The following is a 21903-nucleotide window of genomic DNA, read 5'->3' as shown; positions in this document are numbered from 1 at the left end:
CAGTAAAATCCCACCTCTTTCTCTAACACCACAGCCTCCTCTGCACTGCCGCTGAGATGTAGCCCCATCTGATGTAACACTCCAAAGGCATTCTTCAGGTCCGTCTCTATGGACCTCAAGTCATCATCAGAGAGCCTCAGTGTCGGACTTTCCTCCCCTGAGAGGAGATGGGTGAGAAGATATTGTCCACAAGAGGGCTCTTTCCTCCTGGCGGGTGGTGAGTGTATGGGTGTGGTCACTAGTTGGTAGGAAATGAAAAATATATCAGGGTTCATTTCATGTGGTTCTACAGGGCAGTATTTTTAATGGGCAGAACTTGACTAGGCACTAGGGTCAAAGGAAATATCGCCAGTATGATTGACTGAGAATGACCGATGCCTGGGGAAAATGATTCCTCCCCAAACATGACCCCAAAACAAAAATGTATGCTTAATTGACTGTTCTGTTTGTAGTAACAATTTTCCAAATTGTTGAGCACCTCCAGTTATTTTCTGAACTATTTTTTTAAAAATTGTTTTGCATACAAACAAATAAGCTGAAGGGCAATTCCAAAAGTGGAAATAATAAATAAAGAAAGTAGGTTTGAAAACAAGGATTGTGGAAATGAAAGGTAATGGTAACAGATTTTGTTTACACCTTCACTTCTTGGGGAAAAAACCCTTCATTTTTTTCTGCTTATGAATCACAATAAGATGAGAAACAACCTGGGCAATTTCAAATTTTGCATGGAATTGCTCTTTACAATTTTATTTCCCCTCTCACAAATAAATTGACTGTACTTTGTCTTGTCAACTCTAAATTTTATACCAGGCAAGATATGGGACGCAGGGGTACCCCCCTTACCTGTCCAATCCCTATACACACTCCAGACTATTGTTACCTAACACATCCCCCTAGAAGTCTGTAAAGAATTCCTGAGATTCCGATCAAACAATGACCAACAAAAAGGCGGGGGAGGGGGTTTTTTTCATCCCATATCTTGCTTCAAATGCTAAATTTTCCAGGACGCAAGACTTGTATTTTATTTGTCTGAATCTTAGGACAGGGCTTCTTTCTCAAAAGGATGAGGTAATTTCTGCTTTAAGCTACCTTAAACTTCTCTTCCGTTCACATTCAAACAATGTGCACAGACAGCACATTTGAAGGAAGAAATGGAGCCATCATTCATCGTATGTGTCACTTTCCTTCATAATAATATATCTAAATTGAGCCCTTGCAACCTTTTCATCGGGGTAAGAAGGCACTTTTTGAAAGATCACGTTTTGTCTTGCAGCAGCGCCAATGGTGAAACTGTTTAAGCAATTGGTTTGACGATTAAACTTGACAACTGTGATTAAATGTGCCCAGTAATTCACATCAAAGAGTCTGCCAGCAATTTCACGCCAATATGACATGATTAAGAGAAGCGGTAAAATCGTCGGTGAGCATTACATTCATGATCAATAACCAACAGGTGTAGAGCTATATTAAATAACTAATAACAATACTTCTTGACATGGAAGAGAGGTTAATGCAAGCATCCAAGTTTGTGTTAAACAAAGCAAAAGAAAAAAACACGCAGGAAAAAAATTGGGGGGCACGCAGCTTTGCTGCAAATGTTGCACTTGTATTTTTTCTGTTGTTACATTCAAAATATGAAAGCGGTACAAGAGATGTGATTTCACGTCCCCTTTCACATGAAGTTTTCAGTCTGGCACTGACAGAGAGGACTTCTATGTGACTTAAAAGCTGAACATCATTTGGTGTAAAATTGTAAATGCAACATGGGGTGAAACATAACAGGAATTTCAGCCACTGGATTAGGTGTTGGTTAAAACGGTGAAAGCTACTTTTTAGACCTCAAGAGTCTAGAATAGATTAAGAGATGGACAATTTTTCAAGCATATCTTATAGCTTTGTTCTTCAATCTACTTGTCACTGGAGTTTTATGTTCATCAGATCAAACATGACTGATTTGATGCCCGTATTTTCTGAACAGATGCCTTAATGAAATGCAAAGTGGGGTCACATTTGCCACACAAGAGCCATTTTTTGTGATGGGGGTAGGATTATAGTCTTGTGTGAAACTGTGCCAAGATAAGGTAGGTATACTTTACCTGTGTGCTGATGTCCATTGCTTCTTACAGCAGTCAAACCTATGTCACTGAATGGAGCCGCATCGTGACAGTGACAACGTCGAGACTTGTAGTTATTAGACACCTCCAGGAGTTTAGGAAGTCCAATGGATGAAATAGTGTAAAGGTAAGGGTTAATGGATGAGTTAATGGGTAGAATGAAGACAGCAGTCCAGGCGTACATGGTGGGGGGTATAACGACAGATCCTGAGAGTGCTAGGTAGCCCATGATAACGATGGGGAACCAACAGCACATGTCAGTGGCGATGATTAAGAAGGTCTTGGTGGCAAGCTTCAGTTCGGTGGTAGCACCCTTTGTAGAGCGTATCTGCTTTGCCGACCGCTTGGCGTAGATATAGATGGCCGTGTAGCATACCAAGATGGTGATGATACTGAAAAGGTTTACTCCAAGGAATAAGGCAATGGAGAATTCCCAGCCTGGTGAACGTTCACCGGTCAGAGGAAGGGCTAGGCAGACACCGGACCGCCCGTAGTAACGCTCGCCAAAGTACGGCAAGCCCAGTGCTGGGATGACGCTAAGTAACAACGCGAGCAGCCAGCTCCCCGCGATGACCCATCGGACAGACTTCCGTCCCAGTCGCAGCCGGCCGAAAGGGAACATGATGCACAAGAACCTATCCAAGGTGATGACGGTCAGCGTGAAGACAGACGCCTCGCTGGAAAACGCCGACAAGAACCCGGCAATCGTACACAGGGTACTGCTCTTCCAGTCGTCGGCAAAGTAGATGTACACATCCCTGTAGAAGGTGTCAGCGCTGGCAATAATCAGCATGTACACTCCCATGAGGCAATCAGACAGAGCCAGGTTTAGTATCAGGAAACCCTGGACTTTAAAACGCTGCTTGGTGTGTAGACGCCAGACAACCACAAACGCGTTGCCCAGGAATGCACTCAGACCTAAGATCCAGATGAAGACGCGGAGTACATGGTTTCTCATGAGGTCCTCGCATGATGAGAACTGGTCTGCCTCTGGAGTACATTCCTGTATCTCACCCACCATGCAACAGAACAGGTACTTATCCGAATGTCTAGAAAAGTACAAAATGAAGCATTTTGTCTATCAAGAAAATCAATTAGGTCAATTCGTCTCAATATGAAAACAAAATTCAGTGCCAAAAGACTCATTTGTAAAGACATTTGTACAGTAAATATTTGGACAGGTGGAATTTTTTGCCATGTTTTCTTGAAGTAAAACATAAGACTCTAATAACTACTTGGATCCCGTTACATTAGCTTAGGAAACATAAACTTGATGAAGTTGCATGAAAATGGTCATTATCTATAGAAAGGATAAATGACAGATACTTCACAATAGTTTGAAATTCAACAGTTTTCCTTTTCTGTTTTTGGGGGTACTAAACTTTGACTAATATTACTTAGCAACACTACTGCAGTAGATTATGCTGTTCACAGTTGGAGCAACACACGCCAGCAACACGATAAAAAAATCTCACTAGAAAATAATGGTAGTCCTTCACCCAAACAACCCAAACCTACCACAGAGGCCTACTAGCAACGAAAGTTTTCTTGTCTAATGTGCCAACAACATTAACAAGAGGTAGTGTTACTTCAGACCTGACAGTGTTAAACATCTCCAGCCGTACTTACAGCGTCTTCAGCGAGGTCAGACCAGAGAACAGATCCTTGTGGAAAACCGTTAGATCATTGTTGCTAATGTCTCTGAAACATTCCACATAAGATGAAAAACAAACACATCATGAGGGAAAATGCTACAACTCAGGATGCGTTTGTAATCCATTCAAAACAATAAAAACCAATAAAAAGTTAAAACGTACAGTAATATGGATTTCAATCCTCACTATTTGCGAAAACCACAAGAACTTTCATCTTCAACCAGAACTTATCTTCTGGTAACCACCCCCCCTTGTGTTACTCTTTGCTTCATCCTTCTGGAACATACATACAGGTTTCAGAACCAAATATTTCAAAATTTTGAGTGCAAGAAAAAAAATTTCAAATCCAAACATTGGGGACAAAAGAATGGAATAGTAGATCTCCTCAGTAAGCAGATGAAACCAGACTCCGTAGGTAATTAGGAGTGTCGCTGTTGGCTTGGCTCTTATATAAAAAAGCACCTCAGTCTTTTGATGACTTACAGAAGAGTAACCTGGAAAAGGTTGTCAAAAGTTCCTGACTCAAGCTCCAACAGATTGTTGTGGCTCAGGTTGCTGAAAAGACCAATAAAGTAAATGGATTGGCAGGACGGTATTCCCACAAACAAGAACAAATGAGAAAAGACGACTTAGAATTGAAATGATAACTAGTAGTAAACACCCAAAATGTGCAAACAGTTGCTAAGACCTAAAAACCACGGAGTGATGTTACACAAGTGTTTTTCGAGATAAGACTTTTACAACATATTGAAGTCTTCAAAGCAACAATTTGTAAGAGGTTGCAGACAACAGTCATCTCTGACAAGTTATAATTTGAAAAAACTTGTATGGCATCAACTTGACTTACAGTCCCTTGAGTGAATCCAGTCCATCAAACGTCCCCGCATAGATGTTTTTGATCTCTAATCCGTGGACATCCCTGGTCAAAAGACAGAAAATTTCCAATCCTAAATTAAGTAGCGTTGCATTGCCTAATCTCTACCCATCATTAACTCTTTCAGTAACAGGAACATAAAATAAAATAAGATTCATAGGTCCTTGATGTGCGATAATTATACCGGAGGTTTCTTCAGAGCAGAGCTGGTCCATCAGGATGGAGGATGTGTTCTTGACAACAAACCATACGGGAGGTCTCCCAAAAAAGTTGAAGTATGAACAAAAGAAGAACAGGGGGTCCCCAACAGCGGGCAAATGCACACTTGGAAGTGTATGTGGGGATGGGGGAAGGCTGTCATGAGACTTACATCAAGAAGCAACTTGGTACGATCCTAACCACAAGGTCATTATCACAGACCTGTATTCTTGTGACATGGGATGACACTGGCTGAGCTTTAATGACATTTCAAAAAAGGTCGAGGAGGACACACGGCTTGAACAGAAATTGTGAGAACCTGAGAGCCAGTTGCAGTGCTGTGATTGAGCCCCCAAGTTCTTTCAGAAGACCAGTTGTAAAAAAACAACACAGGGTCACTTAACAATGACAAAGGATTGTTTATGTAGCCGTTCATTTGAATAGCTTGTGACTGGGTTTAAGATTAGATGACTTCAAATGGACTTGGAATGGACTCAACTACAGTAACGGGAAGTTGGCACAGTGGGTAGGATTGTGTTCCATTAAGAAGGACATCTGGGGAATTCATGTCTGAGGGATTTTGGGGCCGGAATTTCTAAGTTTTAGTAAGACTGATACTAATCAGACAGCAAACTTACAGAAATGGAAGGGTTTGGAGATAGTTGAAGGCACCACGTTGAATCTGAACCAAAGGATTGCCCGATAAATCTCTGTAAAATAACGATGGAACAACAATCATGTCATACATCATCCATTAACTTTGCTATACACTTCTATTTTGAATAACACACTACAGGGGCTTTAAGCCATTCTGTTTATCATAGGACATATAAAATCTCAGACACTACTGACTTACAGTTGGTGTAGCCACTGTAGGCCTTCAAATGTCCCCGGTTCCAAATTGTGCAGTTTGTTATTTGCAACTGACCTGGAAAAAACACATAGAAGCATAGTATAAGCAATAGGTTCCCTTCTCCGTAAGAAGTTAGCATAGGAAACAACGTGTATGAGATTGACAAACTGTAACAAAGTGGTAAGCTTACAGGGAGAAGAGATTTCGTTGCTGATGGAACATTCCTGGTTCCAAAGCCTCGATGTAGTTTCCAGAGATATCTCTACATCAGAAAGATTGAAAATTAAATGTTCATTAACAGTTAGAGCACTCACCACGTTCTCAGTGATGGAACACAGAGAACATTCCAAATTTTTCAACGATATAAAAGGTTAAAGCTGGAAACAATGCTGAGGGGAAAAAAAACACAGAAATTCCTTGGACAGTTTTTGATCTCCATCAAAACTTTAGGTGGAAGTAATCGATTACATCTCTCCAGATGCCGGAGAAGAAAGTTTAATTAGCATTCATTTTAACTAATTCAGCATTTAATCAAAATGTCTCCAGTAACCTTTTATAAGGTAATTTAAACTAAACAACAAATCCTGGAAGGCTTGGTGGTGGAATGATTAAAATTCAGTTGTGGATTGGAGCCTTTTTTCAGTCATTTTAGGTGGTGTAAGTTGTGCCAAACGAAGCAATAATGAACTATTTGACTAGCTTATTGTGTTTGGTTATGAGCCTCATCATTGCTGAACTTAAAGCTTACACAAGAAGCGAACAACTTTGTTGTAGAAGGTAATAAGAAACTTGTTTGGCTGTAAGAAAACTTTTTCAAAATGGCGGGCGGATGTGATTCAATGACTGTTTGATGACTGCTGATATATTGGAAAGGAACAGCCGCCGTAAAAGCCGTTTTTGTCATCGTCCAAGAAATTTAATATCATTAAAACGTGGCACATCTACACAACTTTTCATGAAATCAATCGCAAGTATACTGCGCAGCTACGGCATGACTTTGTTGCACAAGGCTTACCCATGGTTCAAAGTTACATCATGTTTTGTGAAATTGGATACAGCTCTGTAACACTAGTACTTTGGAATGCGAGCGGCGCACAATACGCATGCAAGTATGTATTTGCGTACAATGTTGATGGTCAGGTATATAGTTCTTTGGTTGCTGTGAATGCAGTTCTTTGGGTTGTGAAAAGCAAGAGACAGAATCTGTGGGTGACGTGTTACAACAAAGATTACACTGGTGAATAAAAAGATAAATATGATACACGGCTTAATAGCTCAGTTGGTAGAGGACAAACAAATCATTCTCACAGTTAACTCCTTGTTACAGAAATTCCTTTCAATGGTCCCCCAACAAGTTACTTACAGATCAAACAAGAAGGGAAACCTCTCCAGTTGGATAAATAACACATCTTCCACAGTGGTGCTGCCGTTGGACACCTGTCGTCTTCGTCGCTTATGACCAGTTTCCATGACGATGGTATTGCTCAAAACTCTATGAAATCAGGTAAAAATAAAGTCATCAGTAATCAAGTATCATTGTGGAGGTGGGGCACCGGCACATATAAATAGATTTCAGCACAGCCTACAAATACACCAATGTCACTACGACATTACTTTACTCACAGTCTTCTTAAAGTATCTGGCAAGTTATCTGCTTTAGTCTGGTTCCAGTCCACACCCACACAAGTGAAAGACAGTCCCAGACACTGACATCCATTGGGGCAATCCACACCTGTCATCATTAAAGAGTAGAAACAAGAATAATGTGATTGGGTAAAGACAAGGGACAATTCAAGTTCACTCAGACTTTCATTTTTGTGGCTAAAGGAGTTACAAACTTCAGCCTGTCGGGAGCGGACAAGGGAAAAGTATTCATGAATGCCAGGTGGAGAAGGGCTGTGACTCTACAGGGCTTCAAATTTGATAATAAGGCATAATTTAAAAAACAAATTACTGTGAACAGCTAAGGAACTCACCACAGAAGAGTTCATCGTCTCCATATCGGCATTCCTTGATCCCGTTGCATACCTGGGTCTCTGCCACACACATCTGGGTATCACGACACTTGTAGGTTCCTACAGGGCAGACTGCACCATCTGAAATCAAGAGGGAAGTCATGTTTTTAGGTTGATCTTGGATGAAAGTGTACACGCTGTCTAAAACCTATTGGTTGTCCAAACTTTCCAAATCAGCATACGAATGTGGAATGGTTCAGGGCTTTCATGAAAAACCCACTTATAAATACATTTTAGACAGGGTTTAAGAACTAATTCAGTGGCTGAATCTGTCCCTCTTTATTTGCATCGGGAGTAAGGCAGTGAAATCCAATTCATCCTTGCACCTTCTGAATTAAGTTCCCGACACAATAAACAGTAACTCAAATATTCTGATGATCCATTGTGGTGGTGAATTCCACATTATTCTTTTGATTTCTCTGATCTTTTCCTTCCCTTTAATATTTGGACTGACACTTTCCCTGAGAGTCTTTCATCAAATCCTGTCAACTCACCACATGAGAGTTCATCTTCACCGTTAGGGCAGTCTGTCACGTCATCACAGCGTCGACGAAGGGGAATACAGTAAGAATTGGGGCACTTGAAAGTGAAGGCACTGCATGTCACATGTTCTGAAAAAAAAAAATCCATGATGGATTCCTCACGTTAGGACCTTGAATCTCAGAAGTGGCCATTGTTTGTATTGATTGAAGGATTACAACGTACACTGCCAAGACAATGCCTCCAAAAATTCAAAGAGATACGCTACTGGTTAAACTATTGATACAACAAATTAAAAACAAATTTGATCATGACACTGTTCAACAAATCCAAATTTATGTGTTCTCATGAATTTAAGCTACACTAACATCAAGTTTTCAAACCCATGAAACACTCCTGAACAAAATCAAATCTCTGATCATATATGGAGATTTTTGAGAGGTGTACCACAGAATCGAAGATGTGTGACATCGCGGCAGCCCGTCTGGTAACCAAACTCGTCAAAGTCGTAAATGCACCAATGCTTCATGTCGGCACAGGCACCATTGTTGCAACGCAGCTGGTTGGCACCACACTGGAAGTCGGGGTCTCTTGAATAGTCTGGCAGAGAGACAGACAATTGTACAAGGTATTATTGATGAGATTTCAAGCCCTATATGTTGGTATCCTTCCAACAACATGAAGTTTGAGGGAGGGGTACCAGTGAAGCAGCTGCCATGCAACACCTTAATCTTCATTACTAGACACTTCTTTTTCCTGAACCTACTGAGGTGAACTTGACCTTTGACTCCTTAGGCTTGCTAATACAGACAGCTCAACCATACTTTGGTTTCGAGTCTGTTTCAAGTTGACAGAGCTAGAGTGATCAATTCTTGTTATGGCATTACAGCATTGCACCCATTGCTTGACTTGAAAAAATTAAGGTATATGATTTTATCTTAAGTGGATGCAGAAAAACAAATTTCCTGAGTGTATAAATGCAAGGAATGTACACGAGGCACTCTTAAGGTTTGACAGATTGTTTGGTCTTACCACAACCTCCTTCATCCTCCCGTATAAATCCTGGGCAATCTTGGGTTGCATCACAGACAGCACGATAAGGAATGCAGGAGCTGTCGTAGCACTGGAAGGCCATCTGACAGGTATCTGTATACCATTCAAAAAAGTTACCACAAAGCCGCCAGGACTTGAATTCAGATGTAATCTTCCAACTCAAATGTGAAAGTTGTTGAAGTTGTGGTGACATGATTTCATTAAACAATTTCTGAAGATCAGTAATGCACACAGGCTCCAATCTGCACACATTTAAGGACTTGGTTTACCATTGCTCATGAGAGGAACATACCATAACATGGCTGTAGAGCGTTTCAAGGAAATCAAGTAACATTGCTGAACAAAACTGTCAGAGATTTATAATTTTCAAACTATTTCTGACTTTTTAACACAAATGGTATTGATGAATGGGAAGTGTGCTTGACTTGTATTAAAGAAAACGACAATGATAAGTCTGATAATGTCCTGTCTGTAGTTCAGTGACCTTTCTTATAATCCTGGTCAAGCATATATTTATTCCCTTAATAGTTCATAGCAAAACCTTACTAACGACTCCCCCAAAAGAGTTTTTATTTATTTGTCATCCTCAAAAAGGTTCAAAAATGAAAATATCTGATGGTGGCTTACTGATCCAAGCTCGATTATCTGAATTGCTTTCACTCAAGTCACCCATGACAGCCTCTTACCACAGTTGATCTCGTCTGATCCATCCAGGCAATCCCGATGTATATTACACTGATTCTCGCTGTTGATGCACTGACCGTTATCACATTGGAACTCAGATGGATGGCAAGCTGGATAATCTGTGAAACAGACGATCAAATGAAATGGTCAAGAAGGGGCCAAAGTGGATTTAGAACTTGGAAACAAGCAGAAGAGTTTTACACTCAAAGTAACTTGATGTTGGAGCACTGTTCAGTGGCAAACAGCAGCTAGAGACAGAGCAAATCGGCATTGGCCTGCTCAGGCTTTCGTCTGGCAGTGGACTAGATAACGGCCGATGATGATGATCTTGATATATACATGCTGCTCACATCTGTGACAAAATGTCACATATTGCCACCTCATTGAATCTTCTCTCTGATTTTTCCAGTCTAAATTGGGGATGATCCACATATCTGAGATAATGTTGACGTCCGAGCTTTAGTTAATGAGTTACTGACCACAGTGCTCTTCGTCTGAGCCATCAGGGCACTGACGAATGAAATCACAGAGGAAGGAGAGAGATATGCAGCTCCCGCTGGTACAATGGAACAGCTCGCTGTTACAGTTGGCTGAAAAGCGTGCCACATCAGTCGTGTCTGAAAATCAATGCAGATCCATTACTCAACTACCAACTGAACTAAAACATATGTAATAAAAAGAATAAGGAATTTCTCCTAGCAACTGTTCTTTGTGAAGCAACAAATCAAATAAGATTCTGTTTTCATTCAAATAAGCCTCATGATTCAGGGCAAGCTTTTACTTAGTTACGCAACAACACACTTTTCAATGGATGAGAAGGGCACAAAGGAACCAAGTCATTCCAGAGATGGTGGTCGCTAAGCAAAAGCTTGCCCCAAATCACGAGGTATAGCAACAATAGTATATTTAGTCTGAGGAATTCAAATTGTTATGTTTATGCGCAATCAGGTAATTCAGTGAACCAGATATTATTCAAATCTAACCCGCGAAAGGTTTATCAGGGAAAGGATGGGCCGTGCATTGGTGCAAAACACAGCGTACATCAGGAGACGAAGGCTGCATTTGAGTGTGTTACTCGGGTTAACATGAGTACATTCCTAATTACACAAACTCACTTGAGTACAATCTGTGGGTAAGCAAGACTTACTCAAAATCGGACCAGGACTCTTTCACTGGTTGTTACTTTTTCAAGCCGGCAGAAAAATAACACCGGGCCACTCATGCATTGTGATCCCCAAGCAGTTCTCCTGACCCTTGAGTGCCACAAGTAACACATGCAAACACAGCCAAAGAGTGTGTCAATGTCCAAGACAGTGCAAGTATCTAGAGTGAATGGCTAGGAACTGGTCGGTGATACACAGAACAACTTATGGTTTCAAAACAATTGACAGTACTATACACAACTGGATGCGTTTCCAGAATCTTTTGGATGGTACAGCTTCATCATTCAAAAATAAAAAGGAAATTAAATCATCACTATTAGATGCCATGCAGAATTAAAATCTGGCACTGAAACAAAAATTGCTACATCATTTTTTACACACGCTTTGCTGTTGGGTGATATTCCAACATGTTGCACGAGAATCTTAAGGAGTAAGCAAAGTCAACTAGTGAGAGGATCTTTCTGACACACCAATGTCGGCAATCAAACTCTTAACTTCATCCAGATGACATTGAAACTGAAGTTGAGAGCATGCCGAGTGTTTGTGGGAAAATCCTATCATAGAGCCATAAACCAGACCTCTATTTATTGCCAATGAACTTGTCGACATCCAATAACGAGACAAATTTCAAAATCATAGAACCTAAAAAGATGAAAAAAAGGTGGCTCAGGGGAAGTGCGATAAAGTGTGCAAATATGGACAGGATCTGGTGTTTTTTGAAAGTGAAGTGCCTTCTGGATATTTTGAATTGGCAGTTTTGTGCAAAAACCTAATCATAAAGTGCTGCAAAATGTAACAAAACACGACACTCACTCGGTCCAATGGTTCCCACTGTACAAAGAAAATTACATTAAGGTTAGTTTTGGTACAGATTTTACAAAGCAGCAGAGCTTGGAGATTACTACGAAAAGCTACTTATTTTTGTCATTATTAAATTAAAAACCAATAGATAAAAGGGTCCTTAGTTTTTCACTCCTTACCTCTTAGGAGGTTTCAGAAAGGTTGCTATTTTTTACAATGCACATGAATTAATACATTTGTCGATACATCACACTCCATTTTGTGGCTGGAATAAATTTTTAAAATATTGTGATACTGAGCAATGGACTGAGGAAGCCATTTCACAAGAAGTTAACACTAACTGCTAAAATGCTTTGATAATATTTTGATGAAACCCTGCCCCAGATCTGGGGAATCTGAAAACTTCTTGCAAGTACTGGAAATGAATCCAGCATGTTTTAAGTCATGTTCACACTGGATTTTTTTTGGTGAGAGTTTCAACGAACTGATGATCAAATGAAAAACGGTCAAATGTGGCAATGACTGAGACAAAACGAGGATCAAATTTGCTTGAAATATTCACCACATGCCACACCGCGACGAAAAGCGCAGCGCTCATGCTAATTTCCTTGTATGAAGAATGCCATTGTGCTCGGGCAGGTTGTTTGCTCTACTGGGCTATTTTTCCATGATTTTACCAACTTCCTCTGTCTGCACCGGACTTTCCATCTCGGGAATTTTTTCCTGGGCAGAAATTGGCCGGTGGAAATGTCCGCGCAGCTCAGTAAAAGTAACCGAGAGGAACACTTCCTGGGATGTCTCCACTGGACTTGAAATGGGAAAAAAACCCATTGTCTTGGCGTGTTTGACAAGGAACAGTCCAGTGCAGTAAGGCTTTATTCTAAATGTCCAGCATGTCTTACCTGGTACACAAACAGTTTCATCACTATTGTCTGCGCAGTCGACCACGCCGTCGCACACATACACTTGCTGTATACATTCACCGCTGTCACAGAAGAACATGGAATCACCACATTGCTGGCTCAGATCTGTGAGAATTCGTCAAATTAGGAAACAAGTCTAACTTCTCCTTTGTGGATTCTGGCGTGACCAACAGTTATGTTTCATAAACTAATCTTTTGACGAGACCCAGAAACCATTACTGCCGGTGGTAGCATGCTCACCATAGTTATTCATGCATGCGCATGCTTCTTTGACTTGCCAAAGTGCAGCGTGCCCCGAGTTTTAAAACACAGGTGACATGCACATGTGGGAAAAGCCTACAGTAATTGTATCCTTTTGGGATTTAGTCTAGAAATACAAGAACGCACATCTTCAGATAAATGAAGCCAAGGTGTCCATGTCAGCCAAAAAGTTTGTATGATGCTGGAAATTCAAACCCAGTTTGAGAGGGGGGCTATGCAGGTGCTTCATTTCAAAAGTAGCATTCTTATAATGCAGTAAATTTCAATTTGTTACATGAAAATAGCAGCATTTCTTGGTGTTTTTCCCAATTTGGTTAATGTAATATTCCAAAATGTCAAGGAGCGTGAACATATTTTCATGTATGCTCAATTCCTGCAGCAAGAACCACATTCCAGATGGCAATTTAGAAAAGGGTCTTTACAATGTGAAAAGTCATTTGAAGTCCGAACATTTTTTTCTAAAGTTTGAATACCTCTAGCCTGTTGGTAGCACACCACAGCTGATACTGGGCTGTCACAGTTGATATTGGATTCTAGCACCCACTGACCGTCAGTGTAAGTTATCCCCTCACAATCCTCTTCCTCAATGCTGCGACCCTCCCACATCTGGTCGCCTCCCGTCCTCCCTAAGGCGATGCGGAACCCTTCCTGCTGGAGCGAGGAGTTGGCCCAGACGTGCTTGATGAGATAGAAGACAGTGGCGAGGCGATCCGGCGTGAGCCGGACATCAGTCACGCAGTCGGTGGGGCTGTCGCCGGAGATGAGGAAGCCATCTTGGGTCAGGGCAAGGCGGGCACACATGTCCGCAGCGAGAGACCATCCAGAATTGCATTCTATGAAATACACACAAAAAAGTAAATGTGATCCAGACCCACAAAGTGAGATAAAAATGGCCAGAGCTATTGAAGAAGAATCTTGCTGATACAAATAAACAGGAAGCCTCAACACTTTTCACCCAACATTACATTCATTTTAATATGAATACAGAACCGAGTGGTCTGGTGTGCGTCAAAACAACTGAAACAAACAGAAAATAGTAGCCTTTGTAAGACTAACACTCCTGTAGCATATCCAGCTGTGGGCCTTCAGCTGGACCAAGAGAGGGCGCTATTTCCTTAGCAACAGAGGCTCCTTTGGTACTAACTGCACATTGCTGGTTCATGAACAACTAGTCAAGGCAAGCGTCGCAGTCGCATCACTACCAACAAAAACCAACGGCGGATCGTGAAAAAGTTGCTCCAGTAAGTAGAACTCCTCCCTCTCAAGGAAGGTGCCAGTATGGTACTTAGGTCTAAGGGTTTTCAATTCCATAAAAAAAAGAGGGAGGCAACTCGTCCCCTGATGAGTAAGCCCCTCCCCCTTCTAGCTAGATATGCCGCTGCACTCTCATTTTATGGGATCTGGTCACAAATTAAGAGCTGGACACACCAGCGAATATGGAATATGATTTCAATGTTAATGATGCAGAACAGCAACATCTAAGATCTCTAATTTTGGTAATTACAACCACTCTCACCTTTTGTTTGCAGCTTTCCAACAGTCTGTGGTACAACAGGCTCTGATCCATCTGATTTTGAAAACAACAATAACAGCTTGGCTTGGTGTTTCAACGCTCACGTAAATGGTAAAACTCACACAAGTTCCTGACTAGGAGACAAGTATTCTTTTGTTTATGGACTGTCAGAGACAACTGTGTGAATGTAACTAACAGCATTTCTATTCACCTTAAGTTCAAAAGTAATTTTCAAAATATCTCTCGGAAGATAACCAATGGACTTTATCTACGACCCTGTTGACCGTTCAGCGAAAATCCACAATAGAGGAACGTAAAGCAAAAATTGATTTTATGAGCAAAAATGAAATTAAGTTTGGATTACAAGAGTGAACTTACATAATAAATTCTTTAAATATTTTTCATAACACTGCGGGAAAGGAAAGCTTGCAAAATGTATTTCAGTTCAGACATCAACAATGTATGGCAACCCAGGGGGCTTCCAATACATTACGCAAAATTAATTAAGAGGCTTCTAGGGTGCAGGGAAAAAAAAGGTACATTATAGACTTCCAATGACTATTCTGGGACATGTCCATGAGGATAACTAACTTTCTTTGCGGGCTGGTTTCTTGCAGATAAACTGCCTTGCTTTAGGCAAGGAGCACGGGATATCATTCCAGTTCTGTGTGGAGTGCATGTTGGACATCAAGATGACAGAGCAATCCTCCAGAACGCCTCCATCAGGCTGGGTTCTCCCATCACTGAAGTCAACAAGAAACACTCACAACAGTTAGTGAGTTACAACTGGCAAAATCAAGAGTTAGTTGAGGACTCTGAATTATATTGATCATTTTTGTCATTTGTCTTACTAACACATACCTAGCAACTTTTTTGCTCCAAGGATAAAGGAATCTTCAACTGGTTACACCCTTTTACTGGCATATAATGTGCAGAAGATCAGGTAGTGAAATCAGCAGTGGTTTAGAATAGCAGATTGAAATGGGACAGACAATTCAAGAACAAATTCTAGACAACGAAATGGTTTCAATGGGACGAAGATTTGATTTTGCAATAGATAAATCTGAGCTCAGGATACGTTTCTGTGAGGATTCAACTCTGCAAGCTTGGTAGATAGGGATAAGAAACCAGACTTACACACAGTAGTAGGAAGTAGCAGCAATCAGTATAAACTTGAGTTAATGAAGAAAAATAAAGTGTAAAATGTTCCATCTTCATAAAGTCTTTCCTCCCACCTTTGAACTGACCAATCAGAGTAACTGAGAGGCCGGCCATCCAACCATCGGAAATGCCCCTCATCCTCCATGTCAGTTAGACCTACAAGAGAGCAAAAGTTACCAAAGTCACATCAAAGACAGTTTGATAATGCTCCTGTAAAATGGCTTGACAATGTCCAAGATAAGCATGTTCCTCAATCTGTAAGTTTTGGAGAACTGAGGATAATGAATACTGCCAAAATCCATGGGCGTAATTACGAAAAGGATCAAAAATTTAAAATTTATGAACATGCCCAAGTTTTGGGGAAAACAGAGCTATTGCTTTAATGCATTTGAGTTTTTTTTACTTAGGCTTTGGAAGTGTTCACCAATGATAAAGAATATAATGATTCTTTCTCTTTTACTCAGGTCTGGTATTTGGTGGTTGCCTCACAGTGTTTAGTCAACCAAGCTCAATCTTGGTACCAATCTCAACCTGGAACTGAATTGGAACTCAAGAAAAGAAGGTAATTCTGGGCTGTGCAAGACTTGTTGCTTGCCCAATTTGTGTTTGTGTACAGGGAAATCAAGAAAAAGAAGAAATTAACTGCTCTAAGGAAAACTTGCTTGAATGTGAGATCCTACAAAAACTTATTTGAAGGCCATTTGGGTGGCAGTTTTGTTTGAAGTTGGCCTGCAGGAATGGTGAACGGAGTTCTTCAGTTGACACATCACTCAATATTCTCGTGCAGTTGTCCTGAAACGGCAACCAGCCTTGCACCAAAACCCCAGCTCTGCCTCACTCTACCTATGTAAGTGGCAGTCTGCTCCGTAAACCAGTCAGACGTCAGCATGAGGTGAAGGAAGTTCATCTCTCCGTAGTCCCTGATGCTGGTCAGTAGGGCATCCTCTAGGACACACTGCCTCTCAGCATCCTTCCATTTCAGTGTGGCATTCTCCTGATGGAAGTGGTAACAGCTGCCGTAGTATTCAGTCCAATCATCCTCGCAAATGTAATCTAAGACAGAACAAACCATTCTTGAAACATCTGGCCTCATGCAGAACAGTGTATAAAAACTCCATGAATTATGTAATTTTTTGACATTTCTGCAAAGTTCTAAATAAACCTTTTCCTTGAAGGAATGACAAAATGACTTTAATAAGTGGATAAAAGGTCTTTAACAAAAACATCTCTATCAGTAAAGGTATGATTAAAGAAGTCGTGCGATAAAAGATCAATTTTTTGGGTTAAAACAGCAACTTTACTTTCCTTCGTTCCTGAGGATGCAGATTCAAGTCTTTCTCCAATCAATTTCTTTGTTCATCTTCTAATAGTTTCTAGTTAGTTTGCCTGTCTAGTTTACTTGCCAGAATTGATTAAAAAACACTGGGTCTTGCGTTTAAAGAAACTTAACAAGGCTCATGACTCACCATCATCGTAAGGACTTTCCAAAGACACTTTAGGTTTGAAGTATGAAGCGTAATATGTAGCGTCGAAGCCTGTCCCACCAGACGGTTCTTGAGTGTAAAAGTAGATCAGCATGTCATTCATACTGGACACCACCTCATCTGGAGGTCGTCGGGAGTTACAATAATCCCCCAACAACCCATGCTGTTGGGAACTCTCGTCATAGATAGCCACATGATCCTGAGTACAGGGTTGGGCCGATGGTATATCAAAGGCACTGAAAATCAGACGGATGTAGGTGGCCATGGGCGTGGAGATGTGCCAGCTGTACTGAGAGTGGGCAGGATAACGCAAGGGATGATAGGGCGAGGTCAGGACGGCCTCGGGGGCGTGGCATTCAAGGTCTCTGGAGGCTGTGTCAAGGCCCACACCGCACCCAGGCAAAGCTGCAAACAAATGAGACTATAATTAAGGACAACTCAGACAAAGAGATGAAGGGCAAGCTATCTCTGACGTTAACAAATGATAATGAATCAGTTTGGTGCTTCAACAAAGCAAGGTCAAGGGAAAAAAGCACCCGTGCAAGTCGGCGTAGGGCTGCACAGATAGGCCAGACATCACAAACGCCTCCAAATGTCCTATGACATGCTTCATTTTGGGCATGCACTGTTTGGAATACTGAACTGCATAGCTCATTCTGCCATTCGCACTTTATCAGGTGTATTTTTGTTTTTCATCTAAATTTAAATTTCCTGTTTTGTCAAAAGTTTTTGAAGCTACACTACTGTTCAAATGTAGGCTATGTAAACTACAAGACAAAAATAATCCCCGTTAAACCCTTCCTATAATATAATTTGGTTAATGTTTTCACTAGATGTATTTTGATAAAAGCCTAAATCAACAACTTGTCATTCACACAGCAAACTGAGTCATCTTGTGTTCCAAATTCAAGCACAATATGTATCAGTAAGACTGGCACGATAAAGACAAGTTGGACTGTCAAACCAAAGTCACAAAGTCTGGTGCCTGATGTCAAATTCACCTGTAGATGTATACGTTGCTCTGAATCCTGCCGACAATACATCGAGACCAGTCTGATAGAGCACAAATAGCTCCTCCGTCTCGGAGAGTATCTGTGGCGGGGGTCTTCCACAGAGTTTCTTCGTTGATGGGTCCAACAGGCTGATGTTACTAGCAATCTCATCGGTTCTGGTGACCACGACCCAATCAACACAGTCGCCGGTTTCAGAGTCCTGCACCACTCGGAAATCTTGGAAATGTAGCCGGATGAAGCTGCCCTTAGCTAGCCTGATCCGCCAGGCGCAAGTGCTGAAAGGTGGTAAGCGGGCTGGAAAATTCCTGGTGACCAGGCTACCGCTGGGGTCAGTCAGGAGTGTAGCATTACTGCCACAGTCCGTGTCGCAGTCCTCTTCACTGCAATCTGAAAGCAAAGACAGATAGTAGTAGTAAGTCCATGCCTCAGTTATCAGTCAAACAAAAAACTCAAGGAGTAAAAAGTGTAAAAGAAACTGAAAGTAGGTATAATGAAATCCCGATCACCAGTTCTGCATTAGGATTTCTTAGAAAAAATTATTAAAGCGTATGTAGATGTGAGAAAGAGACTTTTGTTGATGAGAATGTTTACCTCCGTTTATCAACATGACTAAATTCTATCTCGCAATAGCAAAGTTCGGAACCTCATTTTTGTGCAGTGGAATTTAATCTGGGATCTTACATCAACAACAAATAACAATTGACAGAAGTTTTTGCTGCATCAGCAACTTTTCATGCTCCTTGAGCAGGTGGGAAAGGCTTCCCAAAAAAGTTATGTCAGTAAACAAAAACGTTTTTATGGAAGTCAAGTTCCAAAAGGTGCAATTTTAATTATTGTGGAGAAAACAGGCTTAAAACAGAGTGCACTTCATTCTTTTCCAGAATGAAGTTTTGACAATTTCAATGTTATAACAGAAAACTGTAAACCTCCACGTGAGTCCATCATGCGCCACAAGCTACTCAAATGAACTGTGAGAGAAGTATTCCTTTGCCATTGGTCATCACGTTACTTGTGATTGAGCTTGTGACAGACTCAATTACAACAAAGAAAGTGAAAAGAAGTTTCAATAAATGCAAAGTGAAAGTTCCTACTGATGAATTTGTAGCTGGCCACAAAGCCAAGTTCCCGTGGCATGTTGGCACTAAGCTGGCCGATGGTGTACATGACCCGGACGTCGCTTGAACGAGTTACGATCTCCACGTCCTTCAGTGTGCCACAATAGCGCCCTCTAGGGAAGAGACCATAGCTAGGGATGTCATCGGTGATCTCTAGTGAGTCTACGCAGCGGGAGATCTGACTGTTGTCCAGTGTCTCTTTTCTCAGAGCCATCCGAGAGATGACCAATCTGAAACAAAAATTGCACAATGAAACACTTCAGCAACTTTTCTTTGGTAAAATGAAAACATTTAAGGTTGTCACATTTATTTTGTGGGTTTTTTTGTTAACTAAAGGTACAGTAGCCTTCGGTCGAGGTGAACAAGATATGCAGTCATTTGATATCAGGCTATAAGCAACATACAAAGCACTTGAAAAAGACTAGCATGTGATTTGATTTGATTCTGCCCCAAGGACCACTTTTACCAACTGATTTTTAGAAACTTTTATTTTGTTTGTACTGCCAATGTTGGTAACAATAAAAATATTAATAACAGCAGTCACCACATTTGACTTTGACCAGTTGGCTGTGAATCCAAGTTTTTCACCAATTCCTCGTATTTAGCATCTCTTTGGTACTTCACATACAGAAATGTATGAAATTTAAAATCTAAAAGGCATAGCTCAGTAGATATGTCTAGCTAGTTTTACGTGTTTATAAGTAACTTTGTAGGCTACCTGACTTTGTAGACCTGTGGTCCTCTTATGTGGACTGTACATGTTGAGCCTGCATCATACCAAGGGCCATAGCTGAGTGACTGTATGTACCCCTCTGACAATGTGGACTCAACCATGGTGGTGTTGGAAGCCCACAGCGAGTTGCATTTCACATCTTCATACTCTGAAAAAGTGGGTATGATTGTAGAGACTGGTTTAAAATACGGCACCCCTCTTGACAAGAACTCAACATTGCGAGACACTGGTAGCTGAACTTCTGAAAACATTTTGGAGGTTTCATTTTCGTAAACATAAACGTGACCTATTTAGGAATTGGTCTAAGTATCACTTTAAAACTCATTTTTTGGTCTGTATTTATTTGTTGGAATTTTTCTCCACTACAAGCCTGAAACACATTTTGTCTCTTATGGTGTGCATTTTATAAACATCTAAGGTATACCTCTTTGACAGATAAAGGGTAGATCCTCAGAGCACAGGATGTCTTCAACCATGATGCTGTTGTTGTTTGTTCGTACAGCCTGGCACTCATTTCTGGCTGAACTGTTCATCTCAGCTTGCACCCATGACAACCACTCATCGCTGTGTGCTGTATCTAACTGAGAACAGGGAAGAGAAAAATGGGTTGAAACTCCTGGAATATAAGAAAAAAATCCAAACAAAACTGCCAGAAATAAAGATGGACAATCCTATTGGTTTGAATACACGTCAGAGTACAAGAGGTTTTACTGAAGAGATGAAAATTTACTGCAATTAACTTTTGTATTACAACTGCAAAAATAAATGAGATAAGTCTTCCAAAAAGTAGAAATTCTGTGAAGTGCACATTAAATCATACACAATTCTACATAAATGTAGATTTTATACACATCATCGGAATGGATCGCATTCATCGGAAAGTTTGCCAGTACATGGCAATTGTCTTTGACAAATGGCTACTGCAAAGGACTAGACACCCTTAATGTGATAACAGCAGGATAAACAGTGTCAAGAGAAGTTGGTAAGAGCTGGAAAATTTAATGCAAATTTGATTGAAGCTGTCTGTGGAAGAACACCAGTTTGTTGAGTCTCTGTGCAATGGAGGCAGACACATAGTTGACCTTCAGACAAAAGTCAAGCCCAGGCACTTGTACCTCGTGCATTTCATTTGACACATGCAATGCTCAGAACTTGCCAGCAGAGCCAACTGTATATGACTAATTCCTCCTCAAATATACACACACTACATGCCATATGCTCATGTTTTTTTAAGATGTGTACTCTAGGACAGGAGTTGGTGAGAGCTGGGAAATTAAACACAGTTTGAAGCTGCCTGGTGAGGCAGACGCCTTGTTGACCTTCTAACCAAAGTAATTACAAAGGACATTCCTATCTGCTCTACAAGATGGTATGAATGTTTTTACTGCCCAAACGGCATGTGTTATGCAAAGATCCTAAGGTTTGTTTGTAAAAGTTGAAATACTGTTTTTATTAAAAAATGGGAAAATCAGCAGGACTGAAAATAGGTTATCACAACAAAATGAGAAATGTACAAGCAGAAGATTTTGTATTAGTGCATTTCAGGCAAGATAAAAAAAATGAAGAAATCAACTGATCTTGACAATGGCTGAGGGAAAAATATCTTACCCAAAGGAATACGTTGTCATCAGCCTGCGGCAGATGACTGCCTATGCTACTGCATGTTGTCGACGCCTCCGTCCAATTTGCATCCTGAGAAAAAGTGCCATAACAACTGTCTCCCTTGTCCTCAAAATGGATTGGGGCAATGTCTTGCTCTTGGAACTCACAAGGATCTGAGGACAAACATTCAAGATGCATAGAGTTGGAC

General features: G+C 40.8%; 1 protein-coding gene across 7 annotated transcripts in view; it reads right to left on the bottom strand.

Annotated features, from left to right (window-relative positions):
* The window catches only part of LOC110983669 (uncharacterized), a 90442-nt gene that overhangs the window by 4050 nt on the left and 64489 nt on the right, over nucleotides 1-21903 (bottom strand). For 6 of the 7 annotated variants that reach the window (XM_087135781.1, XM_087135784.1, XM_087135782.1 and 3 more), the window contains 29 exons: nucleotides 21702-21868; nucleotides 20518-20674; nucleotides 20079-20241; nucleotides 19337-19590; nucleotides 18234-18632; nucleotides 17215-17637; nucleotides 16592-16801; nucleotides 15823-15904; nucleotides 15179-15330; nucleotides 14591-14641; nucleotides 13548-13907; nucleotides 12793-12918; nucleotides 11903-11920; nucleotides 10406-10543; nucleotides 9929-10045; nucleotides 9222-9335; nucleotides 8637-8789; nucleotides 8204-8320; nucleotides 7671-7790; nucleotides 7318-7426; nucleotides 7058-7186; nucleotides 5885-5956; nucleotides 5698-5769; nucleotides 5480-5551; nucleotides 4617-4688; nucleotides 4253-4324; nucleotides 3744-3815; nucleotides 2097-3163; nucleotides 15-238 (listed from right to left, as the gene is read on the bottom strand). In XM_087135781.1, coding sequence (XP_086991907.1) covers nucleotides 15-238; nucleotides 2097-3163; nucleotides 3744-3815; nucleotides 4253-4324; nucleotides 4617-4688; nucleotides 5480-5551; nucleotides 5698-5769; nucleotides 5885-5956; nucleotides 7058-7186; nucleotides 7318-7426; nucleotides 7671-7790; nucleotides 8204-8320; nucleotides 8637-8789; nucleotides 9222-9335; nucleotides 9929-10045; nucleotides 10406-10543; nucleotides 11903-11920; nucleotides 12793-12918; nucleotides 13548-13907; nucleotides 14591-14641; nucleotides 15179-15330; nucleotides 15823-15904; nucleotides 16592-16801; nucleotides 17215-17637; nucleotides 18234-18632; nucleotides 19337-19590; nucleotides 20079-20241; nucleotides 20518-20674; nucleotides 21702-21868 — 5282 coding nt within the window. The remainder of the gene's footprint in view (nucleotides 1-14; nucleotides 239-2096; nucleotides 3164-3743; nucleotides 3816-4252; nucleotides 4325-4616; nucleotides 4689-5479; nucleotides 5552-5697; nucleotides 5770-5884; nucleotides 5957-7057; nucleotides 7187-7317; nucleotides 7427-7670; nucleotides 7791-8203; nucleotides 8321-8636; nucleotides 8790-9221; nucleotides 9336-9928; nucleotides 10046-10405; nucleotides 10544-11902; nucleotides 11921-12792; nucleotides 12919-13547; nucleotides 13908-14590; nucleotides 14642-15178; nucleotides 15331-15822; nucleotides 15905-16591; nucleotides 16802-17214; nucleotides 17638-18233; nucleotides 18633-19336; nucleotides 19591-20078; nucleotides 20242-20517; nucleotides 20675-21701; nucleotides 21869-21903) is intronic. The other variant, XM_022243126.2, reaches the window with a different exon arrangement.

The sequence above is a fragment of the Acanthaster planci genome, linkage group LG04 (genome assembly GCF_054643075.1).
Source record: "Acanthaster planci isolate LZ-2023a linkage group LG04, COTS_SCS, whole genome shotgun sequence".
Lineage (NCBI taxonomy): Eukaryota > Metazoa > Echinodermata > Asteroidea > Valvatida > Acanthasteridae > Acanthaster > Acanthaster planci.
The sequence above is the reverse complement of the archived record's forward strand: the minus strand, read 5'-3'. Positions and strand labels throughout refer to the sequence as shown.